The following is a 25,708-nucleotide window of genomic DNA, read 5'->3' as shown; positions in this document are numbered from 1 at the left end:
ATGTACCTTTCTTCCAATGACGGGCATGATTTCATGAAGAATCATTGGAGCGGCAGTTGCAATGTTTACTCAAACGAACATTTATGCATCGCCCCGTCTGGTCGATATAAACCGCTCCGCAAGTACAAGGTATTCTGTACACCACCCCCACACTGCATGGTACAAAACGACTCTGATGGTTGATCTGCCAACCACCCATATTTTTCTTTTTTGTGTTTGTTCCCTTCGCTTTTACCTCCACTTGCCTGCACACACGGTGAAGTTTGCTCGGTGCTGAAAACACAACGTCAACGCTGTATCTTCCAGCAACATTCTTTAACCCATGCGCTACACCATGAGTGTACGACGCAACCACGAACTTCTTTCTTTCCCGTTTTGGCTAATCACCTTTCTTCACCCATGCAAGAAGTGCCCGAGAAATCAAATGGCAAGGGAAACCGCTTGACCTTAATCGGGCAGTCTGGCACATCGCACTCTCATTAATCCTATCTTCACAAGATTTGGAAATGGCGGATTTAAGGCATGAGAGAATAATGCTATTTTTTACCAGTTTTGTATGACCCTACTTGTAGTTCAAGAGGACTGACTTTCACGACAGAACTTCCAAAAGATCGGGATCTCCAATTTCTCGACTTAAGACTACACCTATAAGTGCACCATGCATGCTGGTTGTGCTCTCCTCGGTCGACCAAGTCTCTTATTTATCCGGGAAAGACATCTAACTGTCTCACGCGTATGCGCCACGGCGATTGTTTGTGTGTGTTGTCCCCGTCATGTATGATCAGTAGTTTTGGTTGTCTTCCTTTACGTTTGGTGTTTTCCTTGTAAGGAAAGCATTTAAAGAACGTTTTCTTCGAATAAAAGTCAGTTGCGAGTCAGCGCTTGTGTTGTGTCTTTCTTTGATCTTCTCGTTTTCCCGCGCTGTCTTCACTATGAAACGCCAGTATACGTGCGCGCGTCCACACGAGCACGCGCAGGCAGACATTGGCCACGCATTGGCCGATTCCCCGGAGATATTCGTCCGTCGCGTACAGCAGCAGTTGGGCGCGAGTTTGCACGACGCCGGCCAAATGCGCCTTCTTCCCTGTGGCCGCTGACCGCCGTGACATAAGCGACGGCCGACAGTTCCGTGGCGCCCCGCGCAGCCGCCGCCGCAGGAGCGCATCCGGCGACCCTCTTGGGCACGAGCCCTCTCAGCACGCGGGCGGAAAAGCCGCGCACATGATGCGAGTGGCGCGCGGAGGCGATGGGGAAGGAAGGGTCCCATCGTGACCCCCGAGGGTCACGCAAACGCGCCACCGTACGTGACCCAGATTCGGAGAGAGCGAGCCCTCCTACAGTTCTTGAGGAGCGCCGCGCCGCCGGCGCATTACCATAGCGAGAGTGAAAGCCGACCGGATCACAGCTCCTCCAGAGATGCTCCTCTACGCAACGCTCATCTTCGTCGGCCTCCTGGGCCTCGGTGAGTCTCCGCCGCCGCGGCCCTGCGCCTGCGCTCGTCCCCGACAGCGGGGGGCCCAGCCTCGGCTGGGCCCCCCCACCACGGGCTTTCTCTACTTGTCCATCGTCTCGCTGCTGAGCGGCCCTTGGCTAGACGCTTTTTTTACTGAGAAGGAGCACAGGACCGGGGATTTGTCTGCTGCGGAAAGTCCGCGGATCCTGGGCCCTTCGCTTTCAGTCCTCAGATTTCTCGTTTTCGAAGCGAATGCAGTTCATAGTGTCGTGCCGTAGCAGAGCCCCGTTCGTTTATATCGCCACATAAATGTGACGGTATGTTCTAACTTTGCGCAGCTTGCACTGTGCATGGAAAAGCTGACGTGCTGTTCACCGAAAGGACTCATCGAACCTTCGCACAAGTAGCGCGTACCCGAAACGTGATGGGCCGTAAAAAAAAAAAAGGACGTAGCTTCTTAGATAGGTGCAAGGAGTACTTCATGCATGTGCATTTATTACCGCAAATGATGCGAGAACTTGTCGGCGGAGCTGAATAACAGCTTGGTCAGAAACGTGCTGACCCGTTTGCATTTCATTTGGTGGCCAACATTAAGTGCAGTAATGAAGGTTTACTGCGCAGTCGATTCGCAGCGTTAGTTTGGGAAATAGAGGTAGTAATACTTAGATTATTCGCGTATCATGCGGTACTCAGAAAGGAGACATGGCATCGATAGGGCAGCAGCTCCCGTGTCTGCCTACCTTCCGAGTGCCGCAGTCTGCAATGACGAATTTCAAATATATTATGCCACTACGTATTCCCACCGTACCAAACGCCACGTTAAGAGCATTGCGTGATCATTCAACGAATAGAGGTGGCATAAACATATATGTGAGTTGGGCAAATAATATTATGAAGCGAATATGAATGCTTGCTGTGCCTCGAGGACGGAGATAGTAAGTCCAGGCTTTGTAAAAAAAATCGACTCAGAATATTTATGCCTAATTTTATTGTGGATGAAATACTTTGCAACAGCCTCCAGCGAGTGGTGTCTGTCGCTCGCTCAGCTCTGAAAGCCAGGTATCTAGTTACGCAGAGGGGCGATGCGTATCCAAGGCGAATATTAACTTTGCACTTGTGCAACCGCTAAGGATTCGAAGTGCAGACATTCTTCCTCATATTAATGTCACTATACTTTCCCGGGGCCAAAAAAATACAATGGTATTTAGTTTTAGTTCGCGTTCGTCTGGTATCGCCCCAAGGGTGCCTGTCACTGAAAAAAAAAAAAAAAGGCAAAGCGTAGGACTTAGTCCAATTAGAATCGTTGCTCTCCTTTACGCCCTCCTGTCCTCTCTTCAGCGCGATGTTGCAAGCGCGAAAACAAATGTGGCTTAGAAATAAATTTATAGATGCGTCGTTTTCGTTGAAAACACGACTCCTTCCTTACCAAGCATCGAAGATAGCGGAGAGCGAAAGTGCGCATTCGTATACAAGAGCAAACAATCGGTTGATCTTGATCTCCTTTTCTCGCACGCGGAGCTTGTTCGTGCAATGCACGCTCGCAGCGTTCGCTTGTAGCTTCTTTATCGCAAGATGCAAGCTCTATTTGTTGATGGACTGCCGCGTTTCGAAATTTGCGCAGTGTGTAGTACTAAGATGGCCTTCCCTCCATCTTTCCCCTTCTCGTTTATCCTCGGTCTGAGCGCCGTACCATCAGAGGTATTGTGGTGGCATTCTGGCTGCATTTAGCCGGTACTGCGCGTTGCGCTTAAGAATTCGTGACCCCTCCCGCCGAGCTCTCATTTTCTGATGCCGACACCGTGGTTATCACGGACACGAAACTCGCGCTTCGAACGACGACGCATTGACCACGCTGCTCACAAACGCAGCGCGGATACAGCATTAACTACTGCGAACACCAGATTACTCTCGTTCAAGAACTCCTTTCGGTAAAACCTCCATGCGCGAATTATAAATAAATGGTAAAAGCGAGGGAATTACAAATACTAGGCCTAATCTCTCAAACCAAGAATATGCGTCTGCTATTCCGCTGCGCCATGCGCAATACCACGACTGCTGCTGGTTCTTACTTCCTTTTATTTTTTGTATTCGCACACATTGCGGCTTCACGATAGCCCTCTCGACTGCTAAGCGCGCTTCCTTGCGAAGTAGCCAGGGGTTGTTAGTGCGGCCTATCCGAGGTTGCGACGGGGACCATTGTCTCATGCGCCGGGCACCTGGCCTCAGCGCACGCTCCTTTATGAGCGCCAGCTCGAAGGACGCCACCCCTAGGCCATGTATGCGACACGATGTTTCTGCGCAGAACTTCGACCAAGGATAGGCCAAGCCGCGCGCAGTTGAAGCGCGCACGCGAATTTATTAGTAGCTTTATGAAAGGGGATTGTTTTCGCTGTGGTGTACGCGTTGTGGTTAATGATGATCGCTCAAGTCGAAATAAATGAAACGAAGAAAAAAACACAGATGCGATAATAAAAGCAGCTCGAGCTTTCACGAGGCGCCTTCGGCACATGCGTATAGATGTGAGCGCGTTTGGATCAGGCCTTTTAATACTTTTCTTCCTCCATGTATTAATTACCTGTGCTATTCACAGCACTGACGATGGCAAAAATAAAAACTAAAGGTAAGCGCAGTCTTTCTGAGAGTTTCAATATCCGACATTTGGCCTTGGAAGTGCAAATGCGAGAAAAATCCTCGCATCGGATGCAGAAAGCATCAGCGAACGGTAGGAAGCTGTGAAGTAAAAAACATTTCTCCCTCTTTCCCACAACCCAGCCGCCTGCTCTCGTTTTTTTTCTTTTTTTTTACCCGCAAACGCCCGCCCACCGTTTTGTGTTCGGCGGCGTATTTAGTTTCCAAGCGGGGCTGATCGGGCTAGTTCGTAACACATGACAGCTAAAAAACAGAGGGACAAAGACGTCTTTCTTCGTCCCTGTCTCAAAGTTGCGCTGTGCTTTTTAGCTGTCACATATTTAGTACAGCTGTAGACAGGCTAACCTAAAACAACGATGTAAAGACCAAAAAATAACCTTTGGCGCCGTGCACCCGCGACAGCATATGCCGATAACGAGGTATCTACCGGTGCTGGTAAGCGCGCTCCAATCGACTTTGAGGGACGTGCGCTTTCTGTGTCTTACTGTGCCATAGAATCATTCCTTCGATCCGTCCCTGAGCGCTGCCTACAATCGCAATTTCTTTAAATCAAGTTTTTCTCCTCTCGCTTAGTTTTGCAAACATGCTTTCAAAAGCACTATCATCAATGCGGGGTCACACGCGGGCTTTACACGTTGTTGCTTTCTTGTTTTCGCTGCTGCACAGAGCCACCTCTGGTTTTTGGGCATTGCTCTGTCATTTCAGATTAGCTAGTCCATAAAGACCATTCACGAGCTTGCTAGCTGTAGCGCGCCTTCTGTGTCTCCGTGGGAACACTGCACAAATTTGCGCTAAGTATTCTGGCGCTTGAACTGCATATCCACGCCGCATGGGCAGTACCGGTGCCGTACGATCTCTTCAGCTGTTCGGCACGGCTGGAACAAAACGCCTCGAGCGGGGTGCCGTTTTCGTGGCGTGGAACTCTCTTCCCCTCGCACTCACGACTGGCGCAGGCACTTACGGAGTGGGTGGCGTGGCTTTTATGCGTGGCGGCGGCAGCGCTTTCCCCGAGCGCAACAAAACGAAATTCGCCTCGTCTCATGCCTACTTTGCCGCCGCTTCCTCGGTGAAAAGAAGAGTGCATGTGAGGTGGTATCTGGGTCGGCCGCACACGCGTTTCCTGAACTCATGTCGAAACAAGGCGCTCCCGCGTTAGCGCGCGCGACCAGATGAGAGCTTTGTGGGACTTTCTTTTCCGGTGCGCGCGCGCGCCGAGAGTTCGCAGCTTTTTTGTCGAAACTGCATGTTTGCACGCTGGACGGTTGCGCACCTTCTACTATTCACAGTGCATGGAGCTGAAACAAGAGGTCACGATTAGATAAGAACGCTGATGGTGGTCTCACGATTATTTTTTTTTCGTTTTAGATTGTGGGAGATTAGAAAATGAATGCACACAAAGGAATCAACCTTATAGTTTGCGATAAAATGAAAAAATGTTTAGACATAAAAAAAATCCGAAGTCGCAAGAGGTGCCAATTTGCGGTATGAAAAATTTCATACATTGGTAACCTGAAGAAAAGGTAATGAGTTTTGTTTTTATAGACGAATTTTTTTTGCATATAAATTTGCGCCAACCTTTCGTTCCAACGCAAGTTCAATATTCTGGCATGTGCGAATAAAGAAAATTTAAAGTTGCGAAGTTGTCTCCGGAGGCAAGCCACAAAATCGGACAAAATTCGCCATATATTTCCTTAGGTGATTGGAAAGATTGAACGGTTGGCCTACCTTGAATTCTTCCACAAGCTGCCGTGCAGGAAGCTGCGACATGAAGTCATTTTTGGTCGTCTGTGCTAACCTGGACTCAAGTGCTCAGGCAAGTTATCAGTATGCCCTCACTGATGGTGTGACCGCAAACTGTGCCCTCGTCTCGGCTGGCTGACGATTCCACCTGCACCATCGCAACACTATTCCGTGCCCGCTTGCCGTAAACATCCAGCTCAATTGCCGTTTGCGTTAGATTTTGCAAGTCCTTCAAGTGTAATTTTCTCGGATAATTTTCAAGGATGACCACTAGATCGAACTCAGCTGATCACGTAGAGTACATATGCGTGTGTCGTTGTGTCCTCACTGCGACGTATTCAGTGATCAAAACAGTGCATGAACAGAGCCACGAAAGAGGGTGGTCCAAGACGACCGCATAACGCCGTGCTGGCTCTCGTAACGTCACAACGAATGCGACCCTGATGACCTGTTCCTGGCAAAAAGATAGCCATGGCACTACCTCAACCGTTCTTATCTAAACAGAACCAGGGACACCGTTAGGCGTTGCACCCCCCAGAGTATTGCGAGCGAGACAAATTTCAACCGTTATTTCCGCTTGTGCAATCAATGTGGTCCAGAAAACGGCCGTGACCGGACGGAAGCAAACGGTGCCGCGTAAAATGGGACCGCGACAAACGAAGGCAACGACATGCGTAGCTCCACTGTACATCTCGCTTCGTGCGTTCTACCATCACTTAGCATGCCGGGAACAAATCAGTCGCTTTCCGTAGCTCACTGCGATAGCGATGGAGCGCCACTGCACGGGCGAGATAGAAGTAAAAGCGAAGAAAAAGGTACGGCTGCTCGCGACGCCAGAAGCCTGTGCATGTAGTATGTATAGCCTCGTTATTCGCGCGAGAGGCCGAGATATCCTCGCCGACTGCGCGGATCCTTGAGTAATGACGCCGTACACACAGCGTCGACGGTTCGCTGCGGAATGCAGTCCTCATTACGGGATCCAAGGTTTGCGGCGCCTATATGTGTTCTCGCCCACGTACTACACGGATTTTCGTCTCTTCTCCGCCTTGACCGGTCTGGTCCGCTTTTTATCGACGCGACGCATCGACAGTGCGGGACCAATTCAAGGTTGCGCGCCGCGCGAACCCCTTGCACGCTGTCCACGCGTGACGGGAGAAAACTCGTTTCAAAACTGGCCTAGAATTTGGAAAAAAGAAATGAAACGAAAGGGAGGAAAAAAATAAAGAGAATGCGCGACGACTAGATACGTGCACTGCGGTTGCGCCTCTTTCGCTGCACGTCCGTCGGATCCGGAATTCCCGATGGTCACGTCGGATGTCGGCGTGCGATTACTCCGATGGCAAGTCGCAGGAGGGCGTGAAGGCGGCGACCGTTTAACTTATCTTTATATCGATCAACAACACGGTTTCAGGCTATGAAGCCATAATCAACGGCGCAAATGGCCCGTCATTGGAGGAACAAAAACTCTACATTACTCCACTCGGAACAGTCTAATTGACGAATATAGTGAGCGCGTCAGTGAAAGTTCGCCTAGTGTTTAGTAACTGAGAGGTGCTTAATTCGGCCTGTCCAGATTCTCCATGAAAGAAAGCGAAGGATGAAGAAAGCATGAGAAATAAAAGAGAAATAAAATTGTGGATTGGCAAACGATACCACCGTGACTTTCTTTTTGCAGAAAACGGTATCGGGTCTAGCGGCATGGTCATTAAATGCTTGTGAGCGAATTTTGAGCAATCCACCTCGGACCATCCTGGGCAGTGAAGATTACCGAATATTCTTTTGAGAAGTTGCAGTGCCTCCGGAAACATAACGAGCTTTGTTTAATAAAGCATTTGTCATTTTGACTTGATACTGTCAGCTATACAGCACTTATCACTGGTAACGAACTTTGGTGAAACAGTTGATTTAGTTAGTGCCTGGCCATCGAAGAACCACGAGAAGCACAAAAAAAAAAGATACAAATTGCTATCACGCTCGTACTGTCATGAAATGATACGAAACTGTATCAGTACGACTAAGAAAGTAACAAGTGTAATATTTTGGTTGATGTAATGACACATTTTGTTTTCAGTTACCAAGCACAGGCGCCACAGCTCTTAAGTAAATACTGACTGCTGAATTTAAAACCCCATGACCAGAAATTTACTTAACTGAGTGCCTGAGTGTTTTCAATTGTTTTGTCCCCTTCGTGTTTCCTTAGTTAGAAATGGCTTAAATTAATGTTGGTTCGAGAAGGGAACGACACTACATGTTTGCTTGTTTTTCGTTGTTTTTTTTTTTTTCTCCCGAAATCAAGTACATACAGTCCAGTGACGGTGCTTATCGGTATGAAATGGATTTTTAAAATCTTTTCCCCTCTTCACGCACAATTCTTAAAATAGACCGTTTCGCAGGTGCACACCAAAGTATTATGAACTCTTGGTAGTGTTAAAGCCGAGGTAGCAGCATCCCACCGCTGCCACCAGTTTGTTACGGACGAGGTAGCATGGCCGTGTGCCGGAGAGTGGATGAGGGACGTCTGAGACGAGGCTACTGGAAAAGGCAATTAGAGGACTTTATACAGGAATATTTACAAGTGAGCTGCAGGAACGCTGCATCACGACAGCTCAACAGGAGACCATGATGACAGCAAGCTCTTCGGCCGTGCCGCTGCCGGCTTTTTAAGAGTTCCCTTCCCTAGGGTCCCTAGATGGGGGCCGGGTTTCACTGGCACCAACCACAGACACACCCGCACTCACTCACTCCCGAGAGATCACGCCGTCGTCACGCGCTGGGAGAGGGGAACGATGCCAACCACGTAGCGCAGACGCCGGAATGTCCATGAGCGGCGTTCGCGCGCATTTCGAACGCGCGTTCACACTCGGTGTACGGGAAACGCTCGCTCAACCGGGCAGACGGACGCGGCTTCCGTGGCAATCCAGGCGCTCACCCAACGCGCGTCTCGGGGTTTGTCGGCGTTTCGCTGCTGCCATGTCGTTGTCTTCCCCAGGACGAAGGCGAGTCGTAACAGTAGCTCACACAGCCCGTTTGTTGGGTGACCACTGTACCGCCTCGGACTCTAGCCTCAGTTCTCCTAAATGCTCCAACCACCTGGACCTCGCGCGTTTATTAAATCTTTCACTCTCTCTTCCTCGGGGCCTTCTCAGACGCACAGTGAATAAAGATCTGCAATGGGACCATTAGCTATTGGCTGAAGGATGCATGCCAAGGATAGACGTCTCCCACACTTAAGTACGCAACCTCACTTGCACAGAACACCAGAGGTCCGCTAAGGCGATGGCTCCTTTGAATAATTAGGTGTCTACCCTGACAGGCTATCTTTAGCACATGTGGCGGGCAAGAACTGCTGTTCCTAGGCGCTTCATTAGCGATGGGGCACCAGATACAGTCAGGGCGTATCAGCTGCTGCTGTAGTATCCGTTCAGGATGTTCAGCGCAGCCAATAGGGGGTCTATGAATTACTACACAGCCCACTGCCCCGCTGCAAAAGCTCGTTTCTTACCGCCGCGGGACCAGGCCCTAGAGTATGTGTGATGATCGTTCTCCCTGCCCGCAACGGCATTGCACAGCCGGCGCGCAGGTGCCGAGTGCACCGCGCATGCAGTCGGCCACCACGAGAGTGGCGCTCGCTTCTCAACGGCGCACAGCCTTGGCCAGCTATCGTAGCCCCTGCGCCGATTCTCTTGGCAAGTTCTCAATGTGCCGTCTATATCGCTGCTAAGGCGAGGTCGCACGACGAAGCTTCGTCGCGCCGCGCCAAATTGCGATGCGCCTGCTGCGAGGTTCCGAAAACAGATGGGTTGGCCTTTCATTCGCGCGCTCACCGCTGTACACGTGCACAAGAGTTTCGCGTGTGTAAACGCACGGGAGGGTTCCTTGGAAAAGACGGAAAGGGATGTTGGCATCCGCAAAAGAAATTCCGGCTGGCGAGAAAGAAAGAGTTATAAAGAAAGTAAAATGAAGGAAAGACAGCTTAATAAGCGTCTAAAAGTGTCCTTGTGTTAATGGGGACACCTCGTATGCACATGATCCTTGTGAGAAATGGACACATGCAAACATAGAGGCTAGATATGCAGATAAAAATGAGTCTGAGCACTGCCATGACCATAATATTGCCATATGCGTACATGACTAAAGTGCTTCAGTGCCTCAGTATTGCAGCGACACGCAACTTTTGAGGAACGTGAAAAGAAGTCCAGATCGCTTTATCCGTAGCACAGCTCCGATATCTGTGCTCCCAAAGAGCGCGATACATTTCGGGAGGCTTTGTATGAGTTACACTGGCAATCTGGCATTTTTCATTATTCCAAGAATTCGCGCTACGGCCTATGGAGTGTGCTAGAGGTGCAACAGCGAAAAGTGCAGAACGTGTGTAGGGGCTAAAAAAAAAAACCTGGTTTGAATTTTGTCTGTCTTATCACTAAAGCCCATCCGGGGTGTTCACAGGCTACGTTACGTTGGGGTAGGGGGAAAAAAAAACCAACAACAAAGGAGCCGGGGTGGAAGCGATCCTGGGCGATCCAAAATAAACTACCTGCACAGTCGCAAAGTTTTGACCTTCGATGAATGGCGTAACGCGCAGCTTTGGCTTCCACAGCTGGGTCATCCTGTACCGTGATCACGTTAAAGCCGACGCGTAGTGGAGGCAGCCGAAAATCACCCGCGAGTCCAAAAGCGCATACGCCTCTTGCGCAGTGCGCCCTGAGGTCAGCAAAGGTGTTCTCCGCTACCGCTATGCGCTGTCCTTTTCCTAGCTATAGTTCGCGAGAGAACCATTACCCTTGGGGGAGGCCGTTAGTCGCGCGAGCTGTCTGTTAGGCGGGAGTCTGGTGGGATTGAACTTGCTATTTTAACTTTTAGTGTTGCGTTTGGGCGTCTGTGCTGCGTCTTGAAACTAAAGTATACAGCGCCGTTATTTAGTGCGCGCACACGTTAACTGTGAATTCCAGAACACAAAACAGCGATTTCCTTTTCGTTCTTCACTGCACTGAAATGGACGAGACGCGAAAAGGTGTGCCGCAGAAACGATAATTTGTTGTGCGCCTTCTTTAGTTCAGAGATCATTTACGCTTACTTATGGCATTCGATTCATAGCCCCGACACTGAAATTCGTTAAAAACTATGCCCCTTTAGTAACAAACGAATAAATGCAGATAACTATGCAGAAGAGCTCCGCAAAGTCTTGAAACTGCACCGCGAAAAGAACACAGTGATAGTGCAGTGCGTTCCACAGACTGTCAACATTTCCGTGTTACGCACCTGACGGCACCGGTAAAATCGTGGGAAGGCCGACATCGGCTAAACAAACAACGAGATTAGCGAGCGCTAGCCCTTTGCCTTCGTACCGAACCAAATGCCATGAGGTCGACAATGTCAGCAGCCAGCTCGTAAATAAACGCGAAAGCAGGAAAACGCATGTCCTTTCAATTTTCATCCTCATGCCGAAAGCCTACCTGCCCCCTGTTTCAAGGACGGGACACTTTTAACCCTTAGCACTCACTATACGTACTTCTGTTTCCTTTCGAAGTCTCGCGTGTAGCTGCCGTAAGAGAGAAACTCCTCCAGTTCACAAGCTTCAGCTCAAGAGGTGCAATTCGGTGCTCCGGCTGGTCGTGCAGTACCGCTTTAGAAAGTGGTCATGTGAGATTTCAACGTATTGAAGCAGTACACAGGACAGGAGCAAGTTCGTGCTGTGAGGCGACTCCGGAATGACCCGAAGCGCACTGTACGGTGGAAAGTGGGGTCACGGAGTGCCACGATGTAAAACGCGAATTGGCCTTTTTCTTCCCAGCACATACAAAGGACGAAGTGCGGACGCTAAAGGTCAAGCGGCTTCTCAATTGCAGTCGTGTTCTTTGCCGATGAAGCGCAAATCGCTCGCTGGAGGCTGTTACCCATATTTTAGTCGCGTAAAAAACAAAGTGGGCAGTGAAGGCCCCTTGCCGAAGGCCCAACGAGGATCGGGCGCAGTTTATTTTTACCATATGGCCTAGTCCAACAAGAAGTCGTTTCCATTTGCTTGCTTCGGCTGACTTGTAGCATAGTCAACGATTTGTGCTGCGTAGACGAGCTTGCTTCCATGAAACGCCGAGGTGCAGTCTGTCATCTCTTTTTCTCAATCCTTCACACCTTTTAATAAAATGAAGCGAAACTACGCCTGCAGGACGATTTATCAAGCGCGAAGGAGATCCATCTAAAGGTCCTGTTTTGAAAGCTTCGCTCTTGGCAGCTTGTACGACAAGACTACGAAACTTTCGCCCCAGCTTCCTTGCGAATCACTCAGCACATTGCGGTATTGTACTGGATCCATGCTATGCAAGAACTTACTCAGCACACAGTTCGTCGCTGCTGAAGTAGCCATGCTAATTGCTTTCTAAACCATGCCATTTCAAGTATTTATTAACTGCTGTGTCTGCGCATCGGATGAGCACGTCCTGGGAGCCATTCCTAATTATCACCGGCATGTTTAAACCTACTACAGCTGTGTGCAGTAAGCAAGTAGAGAAGTCAGATATATTCGGGGAGAGTTTGGGACATGGGAGAATTCAAAGACGCAGCTCTGAAGCTTGAAAAAAAAAATACTTGCTCTAAATTAAGCCAGACTCTGCTTATTGAGGTTACCGTCTCGTCCACTTGTCATCAGTTATACCGTCAGAGTCAAGCAGAAGAATCAAAGGCGAGTGGCATTACGAATGATCTGAAAGTGGGACGTCTCTTCACACTTAGAGGTCCTGGTTATACTTAGAGTATTCATAAATAAAAACTCATTGACCTGTAGAGAACCCAAAAGAGGCTGTGCCCACTAGAGCATCCAACTCCGCATGGAGGGTGCAGCAGCAAGGGGGAGTTGTGTACAACGCTCGGAGGAGGCGGTAAACAGGGGCGGTACACATAGACCAGGCCAGTTCGGAAAAATACTGTCAATCCGCCTTGATCGTCCGTATATGAGCTTCCTCAGTACGTCTCACTGCATTAACTAGGACTCACTGAGGCGAGATGCTTCTTTAGAGGGCTTTGGCATGCCAGCGAGAGAGGGAGTATTGGAAATTGGCGCTCAGAGTCGTCGTGTTGCGGTGGCACGGGGCAGCAGAGTGCGAGGCGCAGGCCCGTCCGTTCGGCTTTGCACCGCGTGCGAACGCCATTGTGCAGGCACGCACTAACGGTGTGCGCTCGCTCCATCCGCCCTCAGGCCGGTGCCAGTGCACGACCAACGGCTTCTTCCCGCACGAGACGCAGTGCGACAGCTACTACGAGTGCAAGAATGGCACCGTGGTGCAAGGTTTCTGCCCCGACGGGCTGGTCTTCAATGACGAGGCCAGCTACAAGCACCTGCGCTGCGACCTTCCATTCGACATCAACTGCCAGAACCGGCCATACTTGCGTAAGTCTATCGGGAGAATTCCCGCGTGTCCCCTCGGTCAGAAATCCACTGCGAAAAACCAACCGCCCTAGCAGCGCCTGCACATCCCCTTGGCGCGGCCCCCTCGCCTTGCGGGTGTCCCTGCATGGGGTTGCATCCCTGTCGCCAGGCTTGCTTTGCTGAGAAAATGCCTGCCCCCTGATCGTCGTGCAATGCTCCCCCGACCAGGATATCCCACTTCGCCCACACTTTTAGCGCGCTGCATGTGTCACCCTCTTGTTTTTTTTTTTTTTTTTCGCAGGCTAGAGGTATGTAAATGCCCCTTCTTTGTAACAGCTTATGGAAGCCTCCAGATGGCGCAAAAAATCCACACCCCTTTCCGCTTTCTTTCCGGCTACTTGCACCTCCACTCCTGTACCACTAACGCGGGGCTATCGGGAATTATGCAAATCACTGTTTGTGGGGTAACAAGTATGACCGGGAACTGAGGGGTATACGTCGCCTTGGAAATCAGACACTTGCCTTTCGTCCTGCTGTGGGTGAAGTTAAAATTGCGGCCACTGTTGAGGCGATTCTCTTTTACGGTGTACGGCGGCAGCGCCTTCATCTCTGAAACCCGACTTCACGCTTTTAGCAGGAAAGTGAATATGGCCGAACGACCCGCGTGTATGACGAGCTGGACGTACCCAACTGCACTGGCAACGGCTGTTCGTTGTACCGCAAACAACACGATGCTCAAATAGCTGCCGAAAATTGGAAGCGTCAGCTAAATAGGGGCCACACTCACAGAGCTGTCTGCACGTAAGAACGGTGCGTGATTTGCCGGCGCCTTGGCTTCTTTATTGGTGGTTGTTCTGGACTGCCATCGCATCGGCAGCGCCCTTCCACGAACCCTTCATACGCGCGAACAACTTCTTGGGTGTACAGTTTACGTCGGCTTTTGCTTCTGCAACGCGCTGTGTGGTTTGCATTAGACGAAGTACAAGTATTGAAGCGAATCTTGCTTTGAATATATCCGACTCGCTCTAGTCAAGATTTAGTATTTGATACGGCTGTTGCGCGTTTGAATGCGAGCAGCGTCGGCCCGTTATGTTCTTCGGGTAAGGCGACGTATAGTCAGTTCTGCTTCGGACGTTCACTACCGGATAAATGCTTACGGAAGGACTCCAAGGTCTCTTTGACTTCTATCCAACTGCACCTTTTTTAACAATATATTAGTACATAGTAGCAGAATAACGAACTGAAGGGTCACCTTCGATCGGCTCATCTTATCGAGTAATCATCAGCCAAGCTTATTACATCGGTGATTTACAGTGACGACATACTGCAACCTTGGATGAGCTTTAGATTTCCGCTAGACTGGTGTTCTGATCGCTGCCTTCATCAGGAGTAGTTCCCACCGCACAACTGTGCGACTATTACTGTTAGACGCGAAGCGGAAACGCTGCGTGTTTCATCCTGGGACAGAAAACTATTATATTCCAGCAAGGAATAATCTTCCGCCGCCACTGTTTCCGGACTTCGTTCGGTATTCAAGGGTCTGGTTGGCATGCGGCTGAGTGCTGATGGCGTTCCTAGGCAGAATAATGTTTAATCGTCTCTGTGTGAGCCCATCGTTTGGCTCGAATTCAGAGATCCAGGACAACGGTTCTTCGTCTCGTGTACCTGTCTACTGCTGCTCATGTTTGCAGCTGAATCATGCTGCAAAAGTGCGCTAGATGCGCGCTTGGAGAAATTAATATTGAAATTCGTCATTGGGTTTCCAGATCTCACGTGAATAGTTGTACAGTTTCTTAACACGGTCTTCAGCGCTGCAGGTTTTCTCAGTTCTGATGTAGCAACAAGTGTTTTGTGTTATATGTGTCGCACGATGAAGCACGTACACTGTTACAGTGAAGTCTCCTTGCGAAACGAACAGGATGCTTGCCCCGTACTGTATGCGAAACTCGTTCTAAGGGTTCCGGATGCAGCTCAGGTTTAGCTCCAACTGCCCACACTGCGACCACGCAAGGCGTGAAGCAATAGGTTTGCCTTTCCCCGACGTAAGAAGCTGAAAGAGCGGCGGTATAAAGAACAAGACTTAACGTCAAACAAACAGAATCGCTTGCGTAGCACCGGTATATTAGTTACCTCCTTCTTGCAGTGCTACGCCTTCCCCTGCAAGAAAAAAAGAAAAACTTGAGCCACAGTTCGTGTTCACAACTCTTGCTCACTCGAGAGAGCAACAGGCCGACTTTACAGCCAAAGTTCCGCTGTTTCTTGTCATTGAAGCGTTGCGCCATAGATCGTGCTGCTTGCGGTATTTTTTTTGTGCGCATTGCCAGGCAGAAGTTTAATATTGCCTCACGTTAGTTTTTTAAATGCAGGCTCGCCACCTATGCTTGCATCCGGTAAAAGGACTAGTGCAAGAAATGAAGTAGCGCGCGCGCGTAAGTGAGTGCGCTGGATGCACACAATAGCCACGCACACCGCGCACCAGCTGCCAGCGGGCGCGTCCACAGAAGCCTTTTCGCGGCCTGGCGGATGCTGAACTGCCAAGGCCTTCGCGAACGCATTTACCGCACAGCCAACGGCGTCTACGCAGAAGGGGCGCGGAGGTCATGGATGCCAAGCGCACGCACCGGCCAAGAAGTCTCCCGCTTTAGGTTCAGTAGAAAGAAACAAAGGGGAGGGGTTGCATCAGCCGTGGAAGAAACGAGCAGCGTCCAGTCGAGAGTGCACTAAAGAATCCAGAAAGTGGTATTAGCTCGTATCTCCTTTGTAGGCGTGAGCTGCAGAAAAGAAATGCCAGCAGGAGCCTGTTGGGGTATGGTAGGGGGAAGCATGTAGATGGAACGAGCTTTTTTCGGATCGATGAATCATTGCTTATGGCTGTGGCCCGAGTATGCGCAGCGCGTGTGCGGGGAAACAAAGCAGGTTGTAATGAATTCCGCGGCCTTGAATGTTCCGCGCGGCCTTCCACTGTTTGTGAACGTATCGGTCGCGGAACGGCGGAAGCACGGACTGCTCGTTCCAAATTCTGAGCGAGAAAGAGGCCGCCCACGGAGGGGTTTGGGCGCAGTGAGCACCGCGTCCCCCTCCCGCCAGAGGCGCTGACCGCGTGGGGGGGCGGCTGCGCGCGTTCCTTTTTTGCAGAGCCGGCGCAGGGCGTGGGCAACTGCCCCCGTCGCTGGGGCATGTACGCGGACGAGGCCAACTGCGGAAAGTTCTACAACTGTGTGGATGGAAAAGGCTTCGCCTTCGACTGCCCTGAGGGACTGGCCTTCAACGAGCGCCGCGGAGTCTGCGACTGGCCCGACCTGGTCGAGCGCTGCGACGCCGAAGGTACGCCCAAATCCGCTTTGAGCGTGCATGATCCTGCCGCATTTTGTTATTTTCCCATTTCTTCTTTCATCTTTTGAGTGTATATGCAAATTACGTTCACAATTATGTGGCCGATTTCCCTAATTAAATCGAATTAATGTCCGGCTCCCGCTTTTTTTTTTTAATTCTCCCCGTACGATGAGCGGAATCGACCAACGCGTGGAGTGCCTTTCACCCAGTCCCGTGGCGGCTTGCCGCTCTGCCATCGGCGGAGTAATACGTAGTAATCCGTAGTAGCAAATAGTCCGCGCGTATTTTTATTTCAGCGGGCTTATTTTGCGGCCATATTATCTGCGAATGAAACTATTTATTCATGGAAACCTAAAAAAAAAACAAAATAAAGCGAAAGCAAAGCCTCCACGGAGCTGGCTAAAAGGCACTCCACGCGTAGGTCGACTCCGCCTACTGTACGGGGAGAACTCAAAAAATAAAGGCGGGAGCCGGACGTTAATCCGATTTAATTTGGGAAATCGGCCACACAGGGCAATAAGTCGACGTTTCTAAGAATGCTCGGAACGTGTAGATCGAGTTCCCGCGGCAAAAAGACGAGTTCAGATTCCTCTTCAGTGCACCGTTAAGCCCGCACTCCGCGATTTCACCGACCTTTTTCTGAAGCCTGCTTGTCCTCAGTGGGCCACCTAGGTCACGCGACTTTGTGACCTCATAACAACCTGCCCACCGGTTGTGAGCAAGCTGACCACCGGGGCAGGTGCCAGTTAATTTAATGACTGGTCGCGAGAGGTTTCTCAGGAAGAGCAGCTGGATCGCACAAGCCCCATCGGTGGCAGCACCTGCCATCGCAGGCAGCCGCGTATCGCTTAATTAACCACTGCACCGCTGCCCCAGGAGTGGCATGAGGACTCCCAGCGATGTATGAACGGCAAGTAGAGAATGTCCAGTTTAGAATATATGGGCACTTACCCATTAACTTTATCGCGTCATGCCCTTAAAGTGTCCCTCGAAAGTTCTAGCGCGCACTAAGGCACCCCACTCACCGATTTCGCCGATATTTGTCTGAAACCTGCTTGACCTTGAAAACTGAGCCTCGAACCGAAACCGAAGTGAAAACCGAAGCGCTAGCGCACCCAATACCATTGTTACACGGGCGCGCTTAACCGCGGTTAAAATAACTGCGGTTATTTTATAACCTATAAATAAATAACTCTAGATCGTCCGTCATTTTTTTTTATAGTACAGTGCATACCGTCGTACATGAGTCCGGCATCAAAATGTATTGTCCTATACCCGACAGTAGCGGGTGAGAGCCAGATATATACCTTCTCAGCAGTTCTTTATTTTTGTTATATATTATGTGTGTGCTCAGATAAGGAGGGCAATCGAGGTCCCATGAGCATTATGTAATTTTTATATGTGGTGGGCAAATGTGTCGACATAAAGCAATGGACCTTAGTTTTGCAAGAAACTTTGTAGTTGTCCTGGAAACAAAAGTATGTCACAAACGGGGAAAAACGTCGATTTTGCGATTTCACAAAATTGCATGTGTGGATCAGCGCTGAACGAAATATAAAACTTTGTGGCATTTTTGTAATAATGTGCAAACTTTTCTGTGTGACGCAGTGCAAAAAAAAAAAAAAAACGTTTTCACTTCGGAATAAAGCATGAAAAAAATTGGCAGTGGTTTAACTCTTCTAAACCTAGTTAGGGCGAAAGCTCCATTACACTTGGCTACGACTGGGTTAGAAGCTTTTAGGCACACTGTCAGCCGCGCTCTCATCCATAGCGAAACTGCATGCGAGAGCAGCGTCGCCTTCTTAAGCGAACACCGAGTAACGGGCATAATCAGATGACCCCACCTGGCGAAGCGGTGGTCGGCGCACCGTGGGACCGCGGTCGGAGCAGCGGTGCGGCGGCTGCAGCTGCGGCGAGTCACGTGGCCTGACGTCACAGCTACACCTCCGGTGCTCCTTCTGCTGAAGGTCAAACTGCAACACCCGATGACCTTGCCGAAACATGGCGTAGTACAGTATGGCGTAGTGGCGAATCATGGCGTAGTGGTGAAACATGGCGTAGTAGTCGGTGCATTCGGCACAAGCCCCGACAAAAGGCTACTCTCGCTCTCAGCCTAAGGCACCGCAACCCGACAGGACCAACAGTGAAAGGCAGCAAAACGGAAGCACTGAACAAGACATCGCATGCCTTCTGATTCCGATACTGTTTGCAGCCATCAAGGCTCTTGACCGCGCCAACCCCGCGTCACGAGCTCTCCTAGAAGTAGAAGCTGTCTTTCCCATGGAGCCGTTGGTGTCTGCGTTCTACGCCGCACACGGGCGTAATACCAGACATCGATAATCATGGCTTCAATAGCGACAGCTTCACCACAGCTGACCATCCGCAACATCTTTCGCACATGCGCCATTTTCCAGTCGAACGCTCGCGCTTTACGCTCGAAACTCTCCGATTTGCGGCAGCTCGTGCGAGCGTACCGCTTCCCTTTCATAATCATCTTTGAATCGCACGTTGGAGAGAAAATTTTCGACTGCACGGATACTACTTTCACCATTCACAACGACCAGATGACGTCAGCAGATTGCTAATAGGCTTCCGCAAGGATACCCCGACCTTCTTGGTTGATGTCCCGCCTCACAGTGACAACGTATGCGTATGCGCCGTAACGTTGATTGGCAGACAAGTGTGCACACTCATTAGAGTATATCTTGAGCCAGGCAAACCATTCGACATTCCGAGGCTTGAAGACTTTATAGCAGGGACGTCCTCCGCATATTATTTGTGGAGACTCCAATGCTCACAATGAAATTTAGGGCAGCTCACATACATATGCCAAGCTTGCAGAACTTCTCTCAACACATTCAAATGAGCCGCTAAATAAGGGCAGCATAACCTACCTCCGAGGCCTGACGACTGCCAGCAGCATCGACGTGACCTCTGAAACAATTTTAGTTGCCGACAACTTTGCCTTTTGCAAAGGTTTCTAAACACACGGAAGTGACGCAGCCCTCATATCAGCTGTCCGCGCGCAGACAGCGCCAAAGAAATTCCTTACGAAATCTACAGACTGGGATGCATACAAGGACGTTGCAAGCAGAGGAATTACTGTTGCAACCCGGAATGAGGAATTAGTATCGACAATGGCTCACTGCCTGAGAGAGAGAGTACACAAATTACAGCTAAAAATGATAGGCAACCTTCAAATGACGAGGCATTTCAAAGGCTGTGCGCTATTCGCAGGCGAGCTGAAAGGAAAGCCATGCGCACAAAAAAACATTGAAAACCTCCGTTCCTGCCGACGGGCACAACGTCACATTCGGTGCTATCTGGTTAAACTCAGCCGGCAAAGATGGCGTGATTTTTGTTGTACTCTGGATGTACGCCTGCATAAGATTTCGTTAGAGGTATCGTTAGACGTAGCGGATCGTTAGAGGTATGCGTACGCTACTCCAGCACCTTCACCCCTGCGCTCTACTCCCTCTGCTTGAACGAAAATCCCTTAAAGAAGTCTCGGAAGAATACTGCAGACTACTGTCAGCGGGGTCGGGGCCTTCGACACTCTGCGAAGATGGTCAATCAAGCATTCCACAGGCGGCAGTGCCAGCGTTGGACCTGCCTTTTACACATGAAAAGCTATCCACAGCTACAGCGGAATCGAACAGACGCACGTCTCCTGGTCACGATGAAGTGACCTATGACGCCATCACAATGCTACCCCAGAACTCCCGTCTTCGACTCCTGGAATATTACATTTCTTCCTAGATAACTGGCGAGGTCCCCACAGAATGGAAGCTGACGAAAATTGTCTGTTTCGAAACCTTCTAAGCAGCCAACAAGCTACGCATCCCTCCGGCCCATCGCCCTACTGAGCTGCGTAGGTAAGCTTATGGAGCGAACGATTTGCAAACGCATCACTTGGTACCTCGAAAGCCCGAAATAAGTATCCTCAAGAAATGAACGGGTTCTGTCAAAATAGGTCTGCGACTGAAAATGCCATCGCCCTCATCTCATCACTTTAAGAGTACCTTCATGCCGGGTACATCCCGATAGCCGTTTTCCTTGACATCAAGGCCAGTTTTGACTTTGTTTTTCACCACGCATTTCTCGCAGCCTTGGCGAGTCTTGTCCTCGGAGGAAGGGTGTACAAACGGATTTGACACTATTTAAAAGAACAAAAAATTTTTATGAGCACTCCAAATGGTCCGACACTCTTTCACGCAGTGGAAAGGGGCGTACCTCAGGGAGCGGTGCTCAGCCGTCCCCTGTTAATTATTACCCTTATACAAATAACAAGAAACCCTCCGCGAGGAGTACGCATAAAGATTTGTGCAGATGTCATCGACATCTGGAACGCGTCACGTTCGCACTATATTACTCAGGAACGTCTTCAGAGAGCGCTACTGCACATCTCGATGTACTGGCCTCCCGAGGTCTTCGCCTTTCACCAGAAAAGAGTGCTGCCATGTCTTTTACAAGAAAAACGATGACTCAATGTGCGCTCGTCCCAGGTGGACGATTACAACCTTATGTACGATCACAGCGATTCCTAGGTGTTGTGATAGACAGTAATCTCCGTGGTAGCCTCAGATCAAAAATCAGTGCAGCATCGCAAGTTTTCAGGTTCATGGCGGGAACATGGTAGGGCAGCAACTGTCGTTCAATGGTTCTGCTTGAAAAAGCCTACTTTGAAGGAACCTTGTGCTACTGTATACCGGTGCTTCAAAGGTTATCTCCAACAAGCAAGAAGATTCTCGAGGCCGCACGTAACAACTGCCTGCGGATATGCCTTGTCCTCCCAAAGGGTTCCTCTGCATCAGAAACAGTAGCGGAAGCAGGCTGGCTCCCGCTGGATGTGATTGCCTCCCAGGAAACTATGCGTACCCACCTCCACCATTTCATCGAAGGGAAGAAGCACTTCCTACATCGTGTCCACCTAGATTACTGGCTTTGCCGAAGCTGTGCAGCTCCTACCCCTCCCCACTATTAATCAGCCACAGAAACTACTGCCTCTGTCCTTTCTCCCCTGCACACTCGTGCCTCTAAAGGTGAAGCAGTTTATTCCAGGTGTGAATGCAAAAAAGCCGCATGCCACAGGCAGCGCTTCTGCAAGCTACTCTAGCCTACTTAACCGAGGAATATACGCAGCATACCCACATTTTCACCTGCGGTTCAACTACTCAAGAAACCTCTTCCCGTGGCCTTTATATGCTCTCAAAAAACAATGCCCTCTCTTACTGGCTGCAGCAGAAGACACCTACGACAGCTGAGCTTCACGGCATTAAGGAAGCTGTTTCCTACATCCTGCGCCAAACCCCCGGCCGATGTGTCATCTTTACGGACTGCAAAGCATATTTGCAGGTTCTATTCAACCTGCTGAAGAACACCAGTCGTCAGCCCATTTCTCTTGACATCGGATATCTACATCATTTGGCTGTTGTTGCAGGCCACTGCATAAGATTTCAGTGAATACCAGCACACTGTGGCATTCTGGCCAATGAAAAAGAAGGTGAAGCAACCCATAAAGGCCACCTACATCGGAAATATATTCGGACTCTCTTTACGAAATTTGATGTGTCCCAAATGGCTAAAATATTTGCTTCCGAAGAAACGTATCGGCTCTGGAGCTTGCCGACACATCACTACCAATTTCTGTACTCAGTCGACCCACATCTCAGATCAAGACTCCCATCCAAAATTCCTCGTCATCTGGAAACACTTTATCACCGACCTCACCTGAACGCTGCATTTACGAACGGCTTGCGATACCGTTGCAGTCAAATGAACAGTCCGCTTTGTGACGGCTGCGGCTCGATCGAAACCGTGGAACATATCCTGCTTGAGTGTCCTGCATATGCTGACAAGCGTGCGTGTTGTGAGCATTGCATGGCGAAGCTCTCCCCAGTGCCTCTAACGATAGACAGTGTTTTATGTTCCTTAGCCTGCCCTAGGCAACAGAGACATGCAATGATCTTTTTGTTCGCATATATAAAGGACATTGGACATGTTGACAAGCTCTAATTTCACCTTGCATGTTATCCTCAACCATCCTTCACGCAGTGAACTTTGTTAGCTCATATGTAGGACTATGCACTTCATTTCATATGTAACATCATTACTGGCCGATGCACCTTAGTACGCATTTAATGGCCGCATTTTACCTTCTCCCCTTTTTATTTTATTTAACCTTTTCCGCTCCGTTGTCTTTCTGCCTTTATCTCCTAAATTCCTTTCCGCACGCAGAGCAGCATGCCAGCAATTTTTAGACGCCGGCTAAATTCTCTGTTTTTCTATTAAAGGGCTTCTCTCTCTCTCTCTCTCTCTCTCTCTGCACTTGAAGTTGACGGAACCAAAGAATCAGTTCGAATAAAGTGCAAGTTGGAATCAAGCGAGCTCGAATCAACGGGATTCGAGTGCATAAATATTTGATCGCTCACCCCGCGGTGTAAACAAAATGCAAAAAGAAGCGCAGTATCAAACTACTCATTCATTCTGCTCTATCGTGTAGGTGCATGCAGGCGCATCGATAATCGCTCACGAAATTGTGCACGAATATCGAACGCTATACTTGAAGAATAGCGACAACCTGAGTTAATAGCGCTCCGTTCCCAACTCCCAGCTAAGTTCTTGTATTGTACATCGTTCAAAACGCCACGAATGCGTAGTTTACAAATTAAATTCTAAAACATAAAACTATATTTGTATCGCGCATAATGGAAATCACTGTTTTGCGGACTCGGGTCTTTCCCCCCATGCAGACCGAATTATGGTTTCATAAGTGCTATGGGTATGCATCGTTCAAATAACAACGCCCCTTCAATCCTCTTAACGTATTAAACTTACAGATTTCGCTTGGTTTTTGGTCAGTCGTGTAGCAGCGAGGAGTATATGCCTATCGAGCATAACAATATCCGACAACGCTTTTTTTTTCTTCTTTCAAACAGTCTAGATCAAAGTGTTAATCAGACATGAGGCCTTAAGATCTGTTTTCTTACCTGAATACACTTATTCAGGTATGCGAAGTTCTCCTAACAAGAACTTCCGTCGTTCACATGAACAGCAGGCGAAGTTAATGGGGACGCCAGTTAACATCGACGCGATTGTTCTGTTCATTAATAAGCCTGTATAGTGGTCCTATGCAATTATTAACCTTTGCTGCACGCAGATACCACATGATGTTTTTTACTGTTTATTTGTAACTCACCCCGCTGATGTAACAACCTCTGCCCTGTACAGGGGGGCACATTCCCCGTCAAGCCTCTTTTTGGCTTTTTGTATGTGCCCACCCAACATCACGATGTTAAAATAAAGCTTGATTTGGTTTGATTCAAACTTAAGTGCAATACAGGCTCTCTCCGCTATAGAAAAGTGATTCCAGGAAACAAGTAGCTCTAGGCCTTACAAAGGCAGAAGAGGTATCCCGTGGTCATCAAACACTTGGAATAAAAAGCACAACGATATGACTGGCGCGACATCTGGGCGCAAGTCTTCTAAAAGGAAGTGCCAGGCGTATGTAAATGGTTTGCGGTCTGCAGAGCTCAACACAAGTGAGGAGTTATCCGTTAGGCGAATGCAATATCAGTGCTGTTTACAGTAAACGCTATTAGCTCTTAAAACATAGTTTCTCACGTAGTGGCATAAAATATATTATATCGAACTATGCACCAATGTTTACCCAGGCATGTCTAGTCAGCTATGGCGCGCTACATACAGGCGTTGCAGTAAAGACAGCTTGCAGTTTTAGTGTCCGCTCAATTGGCGCGATACTCGTCGCTCCACGGTCAACCCACTCTTCAGTGCTGATTTTTAAATTTCTGTAGGCAGCGACAAAGCCACGAAAGCGCTCAGGGTGTATCCGGTTTATCAGCCTTAAACGAAGGCCATGAAAAATGCACACATTCTAGAAGTTTACAGCACTAACGGTGCTGTACACGGACCGCAAGTTAGCTCGATCGTACTGCTTGGGACAAGTATCAAAATCCCGAACGTACCTTACTGAAGTTAGGGACGGCAAATGGCCACTGCCTGCAAACTGCAAGTTAAATGCTTCGGGCGTGGTGTCACTTGTTCTCGCAGCGTACCTGGGCTTCCAGTGTCCTGAGCCGACAGCGTACGAGCTGCAAGACTTCGTGAATCCTCCATACGCGCATCCTCGGGACTGCGCCAAGCACTTTGTGTGCGTGTCCACGTACTACGGGAAGAGACTGCCTCGTCTTCTCTCGTGCGACGAAGGCACCGTCTTCAACCCATCCACCAGGACCTGTGACGAGCCCGTCAACGTTCCCGGCTGGTACGTAGCCCCGCACCACTACAGTCGAGCTGTCCTGCTTCGTCGCTACTCGTAGCCGCGGAGCATAAGCTCTATGAACCTCGTCCATGCGAAGTGACCACTAATTACAACTGAGGCAATCTTTCTAAGAAATTATTTTTTGCTCTTTCGCAGCGAGAACTACTACGGTGCCCAGGAAAACCCTTTCAACAAGGGACAGACTCTTCGGCGCCAGGGACGATAAGAGCCAACACAACAGAGCACTTTGGTCGCATCTTCCGAACCCATTAAAATGCACACAGTGTTTACTCGCCAGTCATGTGTCCTGTACATTCAATCCTGCATTACAAATAACAGGCTCAGACTACAAGGATGCAGTCCAACCGCAAAATAACAAAGCTGTAATTTCGCCACAAAACAAATGTCTGGGCAGTGAAAAACCATTTCCCATGTTCTAGGCATTCTTACTGGCAGACATATACAAGAAATGGGTATCTAAAAATTTAGCAAGAATTTCTGTTATTACCAAGTAACTAATTGAAATAAATGTCTGTGTGCCATTATGAGAGCGACGCTGGATCACGGACATATGTGGGCAACGAAGCTATAGAAGAAGCCCCCTGCACTACTGCAGCACGAGCTCATGACCCCTGAATAATTTTTGGAGGTCATTGCAGGCGCTTTTGTCTCCCTTTCAAGAAGAATGGTACAGCCATAAATCTCTACAAGTGTGTTGCCTTCCTGGTGGTTGATGCCTCCGTAATAAAAGTTGACTGCTCAATAAAAATGCATTACCATGCTTAGGTGGTTAATTCAAGGAATGCTGTCGGGTAGCCGAAAATTGTCTTTCTTTACAATGAATGGGCCTTCGTGGAATGTTGCCTCATCGCTGCCAGTCGGCATCCAACGT

General features: G+C 49.4%; 1 protein-coding gene across 1 annotated transcript; it reads left to right on the top strand.

The window, feature by feature from the left end:
* Positions 1 to 1,203: 1,203 nt before the first annotated feature.
* Positions 1,204 to 25,113, top strand: LOC149351299 (protein obstructor-E-like). The gene is made up of 5 exons (XM_089580618.1): positions 1,204 to 1,462; positions 13,032 to 13,223; positions 16,338 to 16,526; positions 24,606 to 24,819; positions 24,973 to 25,113. Exons 1-5 carry the CDS (start codon positions 1,417 to 1,419, stop codon positions 25,040 to 25,042), a joined length of 711 nt encoding a protein of 236 aa, XP_089436744.1. The 5' UTR covers positions 1,204 to 1,416; the 3' UTR covers positions 25,043 to 25,113.
* The last annotated feature ends 595 nt before the right edge of the window (positions 25,114 to 25,708 follow it).

This window comes from Amblyomma mixtum, chromosome 3 (assembly GCF_055824585.1).
Source record: "Amblyomma mixtum isolate Tamu chromosome 3, ASM5582458v1, whole genome shotgun sequence".
Classification (NCBI taxonomy): Eukaryota; Metazoa; Arthropoda; class Arachnida; order Ixodida; family Ixodidae; genus Amblyomma; species Amblyomma mixtum.
The sequence above is the reverse complement of the archived record's forward strand: the minus strand, read 5'-3'. Positions and strand labels throughout refer to the sequence as shown.

Excerpts from the sequence above, each read along its gene's own strand:
- LOC149351299 (XM_089580618.1), top strand. The coding sequence starts at position 1,417 with ATGCTCCTCTACGCAACGCTCATCTTCGTCGGCCTCCTGGGCCTCG. Across the intron at positions 13,224-16,337 it reads CCAGAACCGGCCATACTTGC|AGCCGGCGCAGGGCGTGGGC; the intron begins GTAAGTCTATCG and ends CCTTTTTTGCAG. Across the intron at positions 24,820-24,972 it reads CCCGTCAACGTTCCCGGCTG|CGAGAACTACTACGGTGCCC; the intron begins GTACGTAGCCCC and ends GCTCTTTCGCAG.